General features: G+C 52.7%; 2 protein-coding genes across 3 annotated transcripts in view; both read right to left on the minus strand.

Annotated features, from left to right (window-relative positions):
- The window catches only part of CENPK (centromere protein K), a 67,268-nt gene that overhangs the window by 29,840 nt on the left and 25,156 nt on the right, over window positions 1-12,272 (minus strand). The window lies entirely within an intron of this gene.
- Window positions 6,179-8,012, minus strand: LOC147014215 (uncharacterized). The gene is made up of 2 exons (XM_085851983.1): window positions 7,264-8,012; window positions 6,179-6,946 (listed from the first exon to the last, which is right to left on the minus strand). Exons 1-2 carry the CDS (start codon window positions 7,451-7,453, stop codon window positions 6,459-6,461), a joined length of 678 nt encoding a protein of 225 aa, XP_085708109.1. The 5' UTR covers window positions 7,454-8,012; the 3' UTR covers window positions 6,179-6,458.

Below are 12,272 nucleotides of genomic sequence, written 5' to 3' on the forward strand. Positions count from 1 at the left end.
GGGCCGAGGCGAAGAAAAATTTAGGCCGGGGTTCGGGGGCCACCTAGGCCCCCGAACGTTAAAGGTTCCAGGTGTTCTCACCTGCATTCTACTGCATTTCCTGGTCCCTTTTAAGAGGATTGTGTATAGTGTTGTCCTTGTTAACAGGGTAAAAGCACTGAAGACAATCATTGAAGACATGAAATTCATCTTGCAAATTATTAATCAATGTTGTTATGTAAATTGTTGTCAAAATTCATTGTACAAATCATGAATCAATCTGTAGGATAATATTCTTTCATTGTCTTTATAGCAAATTAAACAAAGTTGACAATAATTGATACCAAGTTGCATAATAAGTTTGCATAATAAGTTCACAATTGGTAACACTGTTGCATCCACTAGTTGTTGAGTTCTTGAGTCGATAATGTCGACAGGCGCCTAACCACTGAACATTGTTCACTTCTTTGTCTTTTGGTTCAGGTTGTGCTTTTTTTTGCTTGAACGTTGGTGGGAAAGTCTTGCCTTCTTTGCAGCCTTCTCAGTCAGTTCTTTGGTCTTGCGCTTGGTCAACTTACTGAGAGCAGCTGCACCCACTTCTCACCTTCTTTCTTCTTCTTTGTCCCTCCTGTATGCCAGTTCTGCCTTGTAGGTTTTGTAGGCTCCCCTCATGTTCTTGCACAGGTCTAGGTCGATGGGACTGTGCAGTTTGTCAGTCCTACTGTAGTACTCCACTGCAGTTTTTCCTGATGATCGAAGATTGTACTTGACACCCATCACTGCGCTGTAGGTCTCCATTTGTAGTCGGTGTGATCTGACATCCAAGACATCTCCCATGAGATTGAAGGCACTCTCAACTTGTGGCCCATGGAAGCAGGACAGCAGAGCCTTCACCATTCTTGAGAGAAGGGGGTACTTTCCACCTTCAAAGACCTTGGTCCACCAGTCATCAATGCGAGCAGACTCAACTTCCTGAGCTGGTGGCAGGCTATAGTCGATCTGGAAACTCCGAACCTCCAGTTCAAAGGCATCACATTCCTCTGGTGCAAGGACATTTGTCACCAGGTGTGGCAACTTCAGGAGCTGCTCCTGGCTGACAGTGTGCCCTCTGCTGAGTGGATCAATTGCTGAGGCACTTCTGAGGACAGCATTATGCAGGGGCATTTCTTCTGGAGGTACTTTCCACATGTCACATAGGCCTTCTCCACACTCTGCAAGAAGTCATGCACTTCTCCATCTCCACTACGGGCAGTGTTGACAATCTCAGACACACCAACTCCAAGAAACATCTTCTTCACTTGTAGCAGGTTGGCTTTCTCATCCAGGTCAAGGGTCTGAAGTCTCTTGCCTGAGGATGGCAGCTGCTCAGGTTTGACAAAGCAGGCCATGAACTCTCGGACAAGGTCCACCTGCTGGTCATTGAGCTTGTGGATCAGTGGGGCCTTCATCTCAAACAGGAGGACGTACTTCTTCAGCAGCGGGAACACTGATGTATAGAACATCAATATCAGTCTCATCAATTTCCTCTTGTGGAAGATTCGCTGCAGTATACGCTCCTTTCGTGCCTTGCCATCTTTGGTCATATTCTTCTTCTTCAGAACATCATGGATCTGGCGTATTCTCTCCTTGGCTTTTGTGTCTACGTGCCTGCGATGGTAGACCTCCACAGTGACAACTCGTGACAAGTAGTGTGTGCGATCAGCTTGAGAGAGGAAGCCAAAGTAGAAGACAACAAAGGCATCCCACAGCCGCAGAGTGTCAACATTGACATCATACACAGAGAGCCACCTGTGACTGACATACCGCTCTGGCATGGTATACCTGACACCAATCAGCCCACAGATTTCCTGCAAGAACTGCTTTAAGTCAGGTGACCACTTGAAGTCATTGTAGATGTCAGAGAGCATGCGCTCTGCAAAGTTGTCGAATGGGTCGCTCAGCTTCTTGGACGCATTGTGAGCATCGTGACAGGAGTCCCCATTTTGTCCAACATGTGTGGGGCATTGTTTTCCCTGATGAACTTCGACTCCTGACTTGGATCCCCGCATGACTGAGCAGGAGTCCATGAGGATGGATATGCAGTTCTTCCACGGTAGCTCATACTTCTTCAACAAGTCAACCAGTTCCTGGTGCAACGAGGAACTGCCCATCTTTGATCACAACAAGGGACTCTAGATGCTGCACTATGACCTGCTTATGCAGTGTGTGCTGTGTCACGTGGTTGGGTTTTCGTATATCATGCCTCGCCCGCTAGGGGTGGCAGGAGTGTACTTCTGGTCGCGCAATAAAGCGGAGTTGATGCTGGTGCGCGTGCTTCTTGCGTCCCACTGCACCTCGTACACTCTAGTTGGCTGACGAGGATGGTTGAATACGGACTTGTGCCCGTTTTCGTCAGAGACGATTTCGAATTGTTTTCGGAGCAATTGGGATGCTATTTCCACGCGAACGATGTGGTCGACGAGAGCAAACAAAAGTCGATCTTGCTTGCTTCGCTTTTGGCGGAGCATTATCGACTACTGAGTGATTTGGTAGCACCGAACAGGCCCCGGGATGACGAGCTGTCGTTTCGGGACATTGTGCAGAAGATGAAGGCACACATGGCGCCGGAGAAGTCATTACAGCTCGCTCGATACCAGTTTGATCGCCTCTCGAAAGGAGCAGAGGAACGCGTCGCTGATTTCGTGGCGCGGATTAAGCGTTCTTCCGTGGCCTGCAAGTTCACGGCGGGGGAGCGTCCAGCTCGGCTCAGAGATCGTTTTATTGCTGGTTTACAAGATGCGAAGATGGTTTCAGCGGTTTTACGGCTGAAGGGTGAAGCCATTACATTCGACTCGGCGGTCAGCACGGCTACGGCGGTCGAGCAGACTCGTGGAGATGTTCGGGCCATCACCGGTAACGCGGGGTCGCGAGCACCCAGGGACGCACGCACGACCTTCGATGCGGGTCGGACGTTGCCGCGCGACCGCGCGTGCGGCGGGGTGACCCCGCGGATATGCTTGGGATGTGGAGATCGACACCTGCACCGTGCGTGCCCGTATAAAGGCAACGTGTGTTTAAATTGTCACAAGGTGGGTCATTTGGCGCGTGTGTGCCGTGGGGCGCCGGCCGCCGTTAAGGTCATGGACGGTGATCTGCGAGGCGACTCGGGGCGGAACCAGCGGCCGTTGATGGACCTGTTTTCAATTGGCCCGGCGGCGGCGCGCCCGATGACGGTGGAAGTCGAAGTGAACAAAACGCCGATCACGTTCCAGGTCGATACGGGAGCAGCGGTGTCACTCATCGGCGAGCAGACCGCGCGTAGACTCAACGGCTTGAAGCTTATCAGGTCAAACCTCACGCTGTTCACGTACACCCGCGAGAAGATAACGCCAGTCGGGATGGCAGACGTGTCTGTGCGGTACCAAGGCCAGGTCGCCACGCTTCGGGTGTACGTCGTGCGGGGGAGGGGACCATCTCTCCTCGGCCGAGATTGGCTGGCCCGCATCAGGCTAGACTGGGCCGCAGTTCACCTTGTGCAACCCTTGCCGAGCCGGTGGGAGGATCAGTTAGAGGAGATTCTTCAAAGACATCAAGGGTTGTTTAGCGACGACCTTGGGAAACTCAAGGGCATGGAGGCAAAGCTCTTCTTGAAGAAGGGGGTGGTTCCTCGGTTTTGTAAACCACGTCCTGTGCCGTATGCCCTGCGGGACAAGGTCAAGGGTGAACTGGATAGGCTGGAGGCCTGCGGAGTGATCGAACGGGTGTCATGCTCAGATTGGGCCACCCCGGTTGTCACGGTGCTGAAGCGGAATGGAGACGTCCGATTGTGCGGGGACTTCAAATCCACGGTTAACCCGGGGCTCAGCGTGGAGCAATATTCATTGCCGTCAATCGATGAAATATATGCGCGATTGGCGGGGAGTCAATACTTCACGAAGCTTGACCTGCGTGATGCATATTTTCACCTGCCGATGGATCCCGGGAGTAGCGAGCTTTTGACAATCAACACGTGTCAAGGACTCTATCAATATACCCGACTCTGTTTTGGGATTGCTTCGGCCCCAGCTTTGTGGCAGAAAGCCATGGATCAGGTTTGCATTGGCCTGCCCGCTCAGACCTACCTGGACGATGTGCTCATTGCGGGGAAAACGGCGGACGAGCATCTTGCGAACATTGCCCAAGTGTTGACAAAGTTAGAAGCGTGCGGCCTGCGCTTGAACAGGGACAAGTGCGCGTTCTTCAAGCAGCGCTTGGAATACCTCGGGCACATCATTACGCCGGAGGGGCTGTTGAAAGGTCCTCGGAAGGTGGAAGCGATTCAACACATGCCACCGCCTCGTGACAAGACGCAGCTGCGCTCGTTCATTGGTATGGCCCAGTATTACCAAAGGTTCGTGCGCGGGCTCAGCTCACAACTTGCGCCGTTAACACGGTTGCTCAGGAAGGACGAGCGCTGGGCTTGGGGGCCTGCACACCAGGCGTCGTTCGACCGCGTCAAGCGGCGGCTCACAGAGGATACGGTCCTCGTGCACTACGAGCCTGCGCGTCCGCTCCTATTGGCATGCGACAGCTCTGCATATGGCATCGGGGCAGTGCTCTCCCACAGGATGGACGATGGTTCCGAGCGGCCTGTTTGTTTTGCATCCCGGACCCTGTCCACAGCAGAGCGCGGATATGCCCAGATTGAGCGTGAGGCTCTCAGCCTCGTCTGGGGTGTGCGGAGGTTTCATCAATACCTGCTGGGGCGGCATTTCACTTTGCAGACGGATCACAAACCACTTCAATTCATCCTGAGACCCGAGCGCGGGGTGCAGGTGGTATCGGCCGCGCGAATACAGCGGTGGTGTCTGTTTCTGGGTGCTTACGATTATGATATACATTTCCAAAGCAATGAGAAGCATGCTAACGAGGACGGGCTCTCACGCTTGCCGTGTGCGGAGGGTCCAGCTGCGTCTGAGTTGGCCGACCGGGTCGATGTGTTCGCGCTGGGCCAGGTCCAAAGCGGGCCGGTCATGGCCAGGCAGGTCGCGGTGGAATCGGCTCGTGATCCGGTGCTTGCCCGTGTCGTCCAGGCGATTTCTACGGGGAATTGGAGCGATCTGCCTTCGACACCGGCATTTCAACCTTTCACGTCACGCGCATCAGAGCTGTCGTTGGTCCAACGGTGCATAATGTGGGGAATGAGGACGGTGATTCCACCGAGGTTCAGGCAGCGGTGTTTGGAAGAACTGCATGTCAGTCACCTTGGCATCGTGAAGACCAAGAGTCTTGCTCGTAGCCTGTTGTGGTGGCCGGGGTTGGACAAAGACATTGAGCAGTTGGTTAAGCGTTGCGCCACGTGCCAGACAGATGCTGATAACCCGCGTCGAGCCTCGGGTCTATGGCCTGCGCCAGACCGAGCTTGGCAGAGGGTCCATGTAGATTTTGCGGGACCGGTTAATGACAAAATGTTTTTGATTGTGATCGATGCATTCTCTAAATGGCCGGAGGTTGTAGTAATGCAGCATACATCAGCAAACATTACAGTAGAAAAACTGCGGACGATCTTTGCTAATAAAGGGTTACCTGAGATTCTGGTCTCTGATAACGGTCCGCAGTTCATCGCAGGTGTATTTGATGAGTTTATGCGTCAAAATGGTATTCGACATCTAAGGTCCGCACCGTATCATCCTGAGACGAATGGCCAAGCTGAGTCATTTGTCAAGATGTTGAAGCGGGCTTTGCGCAGGGGTGGTGTTGCACCTGTGCAGACGGTGGTCGATGTCTTTTTGCTCCATTACAGGAACGCAGTTCATCCTGTCACGGGTGATTCGCCTGCCATTCGTCTCTATGGACGGGCATTGCGGTCCAGACTGCATTTGCTGCGACCTGGAGGGTCGGGGAGTGGGGCGATGTCGCATCCGACGCGGCTGCGCGGCTTCGATGTGGGACAACGGGTAATGGTGCGCGATTATTTCCACGGTTCCAAATGCGTGCCGGCAGTGGTCTCTGTGGTGCTGGGGCCAGCGAATTGCATGGTGCGGACTGATGGTGGGGATGTGTGAAAGCGGCACGTGGACCAAATGTATGATCGCTGTTCAGCGTCACCCCCCCCCCGCACCTCCCCAGGCCGAACGATGTGGGACCCCCACCGGTGACGTCGCCGGCACCTGACGTTGTATCGCCTGGGCTGGTTGGGCCGACACCCAGGGGGTCTTCACCTGATGCCGTCCTACCCGGGGACGTCGGGCAGGCTGGGCGGTCGGGGGTGGCGGAAGGTGCGAGTCCGGCGAGGGTGTCACCTCGACCGAGCCGGGAGGCGTCTGAGCCTGGACCGTCTGGCGGCGCTGCCCGTCCGAGGCGGGTCAGGGTGCGACCGCAGTACTTGGAGGATTATGAGTGTTGATGGGTTTCAGGTGGTCATGTTGTGATTGTCCTTTCATCGTGTGACGGGTCATTTTTACGAGGGGAGGAGTGTGCTGTGTCACGTGGTTGGGTTTTCGTATATCATGCCTCGCCCGCTAGGGGTGGCAGGAGTGTACTTCTGGTCGCGCAATAAAGCGGAGTTGATGCTGGCGCGCGTGCTTCTTGCATCCCACTGCACCTCGTACACTCCACAGTGGGCTGTAGTAACTGGCCAGGACACATAAGACCCTCTGATGGTTTGTGCTTGTTGACTCATCAATGTTCAGAGAGAAGTATTCCCTCTGCAGTGCTGATATCAACTGGTGATGTACAGTATGTCCTCGTCCAAACCTAAGCTTGTAGGAAGCAGATGTCCTGTCCATTGTGAGCTGACCAAGGGCCTTTGCATCCAGGTTGAGTGCTTTGGCCAGGCTTATCAGTTCAGGGGCAAGGCAGAATGGTAGGGAATGCTGTGCGAGGAAGGCAAGGACCATGGCTTGAGCATTGGATACCCTGTCACCTATTGGTACAGCAGGCATCGGTGTACAGGGGATGGGGGCAGTAGAAGCAGCAGTGCAAGAGGTAGCAGAAGGTGAGGAAACACCTGGAGAAAAAGCAAAACCCAAAGCCAATGCAGAGTAAAAAAAGAAAAGCCAATCACCATTTATAATACGTGCTTCAGAAAGTGAATACAGTGACCGGTACAGTGATTACATTAAGCCTCAGACTATTAGTCATTGCCAGGTGCAATTGGTGGTAAAAAGGATTGACCCAATTCTGAGTTGTGACTTGCTTGCCAATTAACATAATTTATTACTGTAGTGAAAGTGCACCACACCACACTACATTGACAGCATAGATGTCTACTGTGTACATGTATACTGATAACTGTACATGTATAAAGCCCAAGGCTATATTTACCAGGAAGACTGTAATTGGATGCCCGGATTCTCTGAATATCACGATGCTTCTTGCTCTCCGCATGGGATTCCAATGACTTGTACCCACGTCCTCCATAAACAATCTCCTTTGAGCACCATGTGCATACAGCCTTTCCTGGCTGGGCTATCTTTTGAATGAAAGCCCCACAAGCCACCGTACTGCATGGCATACGCTCCAGCCATTCCCACTTCCAGGAATTCTTGCAAGTCTTGTCAATTAGTGCAGCAAACAAGCATCACAATCCCGGGACAGCCTGCGGCTACTGAATGCGGCCATGTTTTAGAAGCGCCCTTGGCCTTGCACACTCGGAACACCACGCCTCTTGGCAAGCTCCATTAATGCTGCTGTGACAGTTTCAGGAGTAATGCGGTGAGGTGGTCCGAATGTTATGTTAATGAATCTGGCAATGACATCAGTGCAGAGTGCCGGGAATCTGTATTAGGGACCTCGGAATACTTTTTTTTTATAAAGATCGTCGGCGGCGTGAAATCACTCCCAACAATTGACTTAACCCCCCCCCCATACCCCCTATTTTTTTCTCAACGGATTTGTGCTTTACCCAGGAATGTTCCTGGGTGAATAAATTCGCGAAATTCCGCGAATTCGCGGAATTTTCTCATGCCGGACAGTGGAATGGCAATATTATTGTGGGGCCGGGTCTCGGTGGCGAGCACGACCACAAGAGGGAGCAGTAGAGTCGGCTCCACCGAACACCCGGAATTTATAGGTCGTCATCCCGGATAATTCCGGAGCTGACTGGTCACTTAAAGAACCGTGGTCGCCAATATTTTGATGGTGTGAGGTAGGGTCCACTTGTCAAACTCCAATTTACCTAAGTACTCACGCCGTCTAACTACCGGGGAACCACACCCTTGGCCGACTCTGTCCGATCCGAGTCGCAGGTAACGGCTCGGATCCAGCGTAACTGAGCGGAGTTACCAGAGCCGCGCCGGACCAAATGAACAATTTGCTGCTTCACTATTTTCCAACACGCACTATGCTAAACAAATGAAAGAAACCCAGAAACGAGCTGGTACATTCAACAAAAGGGGGTATTTAATAATGATAATCGGGGAGGGGAACACAGAGCAGAGTTATAACCAAATAAAAGCAATGCAACAAATGTACAATAACGCAAGGACTTAACAATTCTACTGAGACAAGACAGGCCCGCACACAGACACGCACATCCAAAAAAAAGAAATGGACCCGCTGGTCTTTATTCGGCTCTCCAGCCGAGGAGGATAGTTCGGCTGGGAGCCAGAATGGCTGGCTACCTGGCCGTGAGCGCGCGGCTGGTCGTCCACACCTTCCCGGAGCTCCAGTCGCCAAAAGCACGGACCAGGGTAGCCGAACCCAGAGGAGGGCAGACGAGGTGGTCTCCCTTGATGAGATGGTTGACCGCTCGCTGTAATGCGCCAGATGAGCCACCTCTGAAGCGCGGGATGCAGTCCGCCGCAGACCCAGACAGACGCGCTTCGAGACACACGGGACGCAAACTCCTCTTTTCGCTCATCCCGCCAACCACTTCTTCTTCTTTAGGAGGGAGGGGCTTCTTCTCCTGGCCACTCCCCTCCTGATTGGTCGGACCCATCGCGCGATTCCCTGGCCATCTCCCATTGGACAGGCCCACGGTAGGTGGGGAAACTCCCACCTTTCTGGGTGGAGTCCCGATCGGAGGCATTTGTAGCTCCGCCTACCTCCTCACCTCTGACCACGTGCGTAATGGCGATGGTGTTGAGTCGGAAACGGGGTGGGTGAGACGCCCGCTCCTTGCCAATTGGCCAAAGAGGGACGCCATGCCCAAGTTAAACTCCGCCCACGCACGAACTCGCTCGCCGGCGAGCGCGAAGAATGCCGCGAGCAGTGTTGTTGTTGTGGTCGTTGTGGATGTAAAAATCCTAACTATAAAACTAACTCCGCAGCGTACGAATATTTAATTCCCATTAGACTAGGGACGGGACCCTGACTAGAAACCAGTACTTACCGAAATAACTGAATCTGTAGGACTTGGCTGTTGTGTGCTCATGGTTTCCAGATTCGCAACAGTATTACGAATCAGCAGCACAAATTCAGGACAACAAACTTTTAATTACCCATTATGACATGACTTAGGACAAGTGATTGATGCTCCTGGTCTTGGTCTACATCAATGTCAGTGGAAAAATAAATTGTATCATTTTGTAGATGTCACCCTTCAAGTTTGGTCGGAGAGTTTGATGTACATTTTACTTCCCTTTGAGTTATCTTGCAAAGTAAAGGTGATCATAAAAAGTTTGTTGTACAGAATACTGTTCATGTGTTGTGAATTTGGAAGTTTACTGCACTCAACATACAGGTCCGATAGCTCAGTTATATCAATAAGTAAATATGGATATATTGCTCCCTTTTTCCTTGTCCAATGGGAATTAAATGTACGTGCGCTGTGCGTTATTTTAATAGTTAGGATTTTTACACCTCTTAAAACAACACGCCTTCACCTCGCTTCCTCACACAGACGCCATTGTCTACGTGAGTTCGACCACGTACGTAGGCGGAGTTTCCTCGGCCACCAGAGCTCCGACTCCGCCCCAGAGAGATGGAATGTTCCCTGCGACCAATGAGAGGCGAGACGCCTCAGACATCGACCTTCCCACGAACCCCGGATCAATGGGAGGCGAGACGTCTCAGACGGCGAACTTTCCCACAACCTCTCGACCAATGGGAGGCGTGAGACGTCTCAGACATAGACTTTCTCACGAAACCTCGACCAATGGGAGGCGTGAGATGTCTCAGACATAGACTTTCTCACGAACCCCGGACCAATGGGAGGTGAGGCGTCTAGGACGGCGATCATCCCCACGACACCCCAGCCCGCAGGAGAAATGCAATATAAGAAACGCCAGGGCCTTGGAAAGTGCGTTAGGGTTGGGCGATCGGGTTTGAGGTGCCGGAGATCGACTCGTCTGGTCTGGTCGGCTTGGCAGTGCTCGGGTGATCTCTCGTCTCGTCCACCTGGCGTCCGACACTTTACCTCCGTCCCTGGTGCTTGGAGCGGCGTCGTGTTGCAGGTTGAAGTCCCGCCGCGCCAGATCACCGAAGACCACACGAGGTGGACAGGTCCAAGCGCAGGCTCTGGTCTCCAGCTTCCTGTCCTCGAGCTGGAGGCCTTCAATAAAGACCATTGGGGTCCTTTTCTGTGTGTGTCTGTGTGTGGGCCAGTCTTTAAGTAGCAACTGTTAAGTGCCTTGTACATTATTTGCATTTCATTTCTTATAGTCGGTTTAACTCTGCCCTTTATGTGTTCCTTCCCCACCTATTGTAAATAAATATCCTATTGTTGAATGTATCAGCTCTTTCTTGTGTTTTCTTCATTGGTTTGGCCTGGTGCGTGTTGAGAATTAGTAAGGCCATTCGGGTCGGTAAATTGTTCATTTGGTCCGGCGCGGCTTTGGCAATTCCTCTCGGTTACGCCGGATCCGAGTCGGTGATAGTGACACGATTCGGACAAAGTCGGCCGAGGGTGTGGTTTCCCCGGTAGTTGGACAGCGTGAGTACTTAGGTAAATTGGAGTTCGACAAGTGGACCCTACCTCACGCCGTCAAAATATTGGCGACCATGGTCCGATAAGGGACCCGTCGGCTCCGGAGTTATCCGGGGTGACGACCTATAAATTTTGGGTGATCGGTGGAGCCGACTCTACTGCTCCACCTGGCGGTCGTGCTCGTCGCCGACACCCGGCCCCGTAACATTGGTGTCAGGTGTGGGATTTGAACCCCTCCGTCTCAACAAAATTCACGGATTCGGATCACGGGTGTAGGGAGCGAACCCCCCCCCCCCTTTTTCCCCAATTTGCGAGCGTTTTTAAATATATTCCCAGCACGCAACATGTTGAACCAAGATGAGCTGAGGCAGGTGGGTAGTGGTAGTGTAGTGTTAGATGAACCCATGGCCCAGGACACCACCCCCATGCAGGAACTTTCCCCGCAACCAAACCCAGAGGTTGCAATGGGCGCGGCGGACGAGCGCCCCCCACATGCGATTTCGCCTACGGATCGGATGATGGAAATGATGGGACGATTGATGCAGTATATGGATGCGAATATGCAGGCACTGCGGGGTGATATGGATGAGAATGCGCAGGCACTAAGGGGTGATTTACAAGCAACAAATTGAAAAATGGATGACATGAGGGGCGATATGCAAACGCTAATGGGCGATATGCAAACCCAATGGGGTGAAATGCAGAGCATGGGATTGAACCTCCAGGTAGGGCAAAAGGCTATGAGGACAGGCATAGAGACATCATGGCGGCACCACGTGGCAGAACGACCGAACCGACAGGAGGGAGTGCAAATTGTGTCGGTCCTGCAATGGATACGGGTGAGGACGGGGTGACGAGAGACGCCGTCACTGTAATTGGGGAGACGGAAATTAATGAACACGAAGTGACGGGGAAATTAAACGAGGAGACAGACACACAGGAATTAACAGAGACGAAGAGCCAGGAAGAAACGGAGTTAATAAATGTGGTGACGGAGAGGGAGAAATCAATAGAGGGGGACAAATTAAATGAAATTGAGGAGCACACACAGGTAGAGTTAAGAGGGGAGAATTGGGTTGAGAATGGGGAATGTATCGTGACCCAGTGCGAGCAGCAGGAAAGGAGGGAGGAAATAGGCTCCCTTGAAGCAGATCGCGACGAGGTTGGTCCGGTTGAGCCGAACGAGGTGGAGCGGATGAGTGCTGTTAACGGGTACACGCGCAGCTTGGGGGGTATGAAGGCCCCGGGATTGCTTGTGGTAGCACGAATCCCCGATGTGATTGTCCCGGTGTGTGTGGTTCAGAGTGTGTCGAAAGGTGAGTATAGTGCGAGTGTCATCGCGTGCGTGAAACGCAGACGGATCCAGACGGGAGACACGAATGGCGAGCCTGGAGGGCCACAAAGGGTTATTTCGGCAACCGCGCCGGTTTCACGGGACGTTGCGTACGGGGCCCGTTCGGAATTT

The sequence above is a fragment of the Eptatretus burgeri genome, chromosome 13 (assembly GCF_056783735.1).
Source record: "Eptatretus burgeri isolate ZD-2024b chromosome 13, Ebu_testis_v1, whole genome shotgun sequence".
NCBI classification, from domain to species: domain Eukaryota; kingdom Metazoa; phylum Chordata; class Myxini; order Myxiniformes; family Myxinidae; genus Eptatretus; species Eptatretus burgeri.

What these genes read in the sequence shown, in the direction of transcription:
- LOC147014215 (XM_085851983.1), bottom strand. Translation starts at nt 7,453, where the DNA reads ATGCCATGCAGTACGGTGGCTTGTGGGGCTTTCATTCAAAAGATAGCC. An exon ending in ATCCAATTACAGTCTTCCTG is followed by an intron (nt 6,947 to 7,263) that starts GTAAATATAGCC and finishes CTTTTTCTCCAG; the next exon opens with GTGTTTCCTCACCTTCTGCT.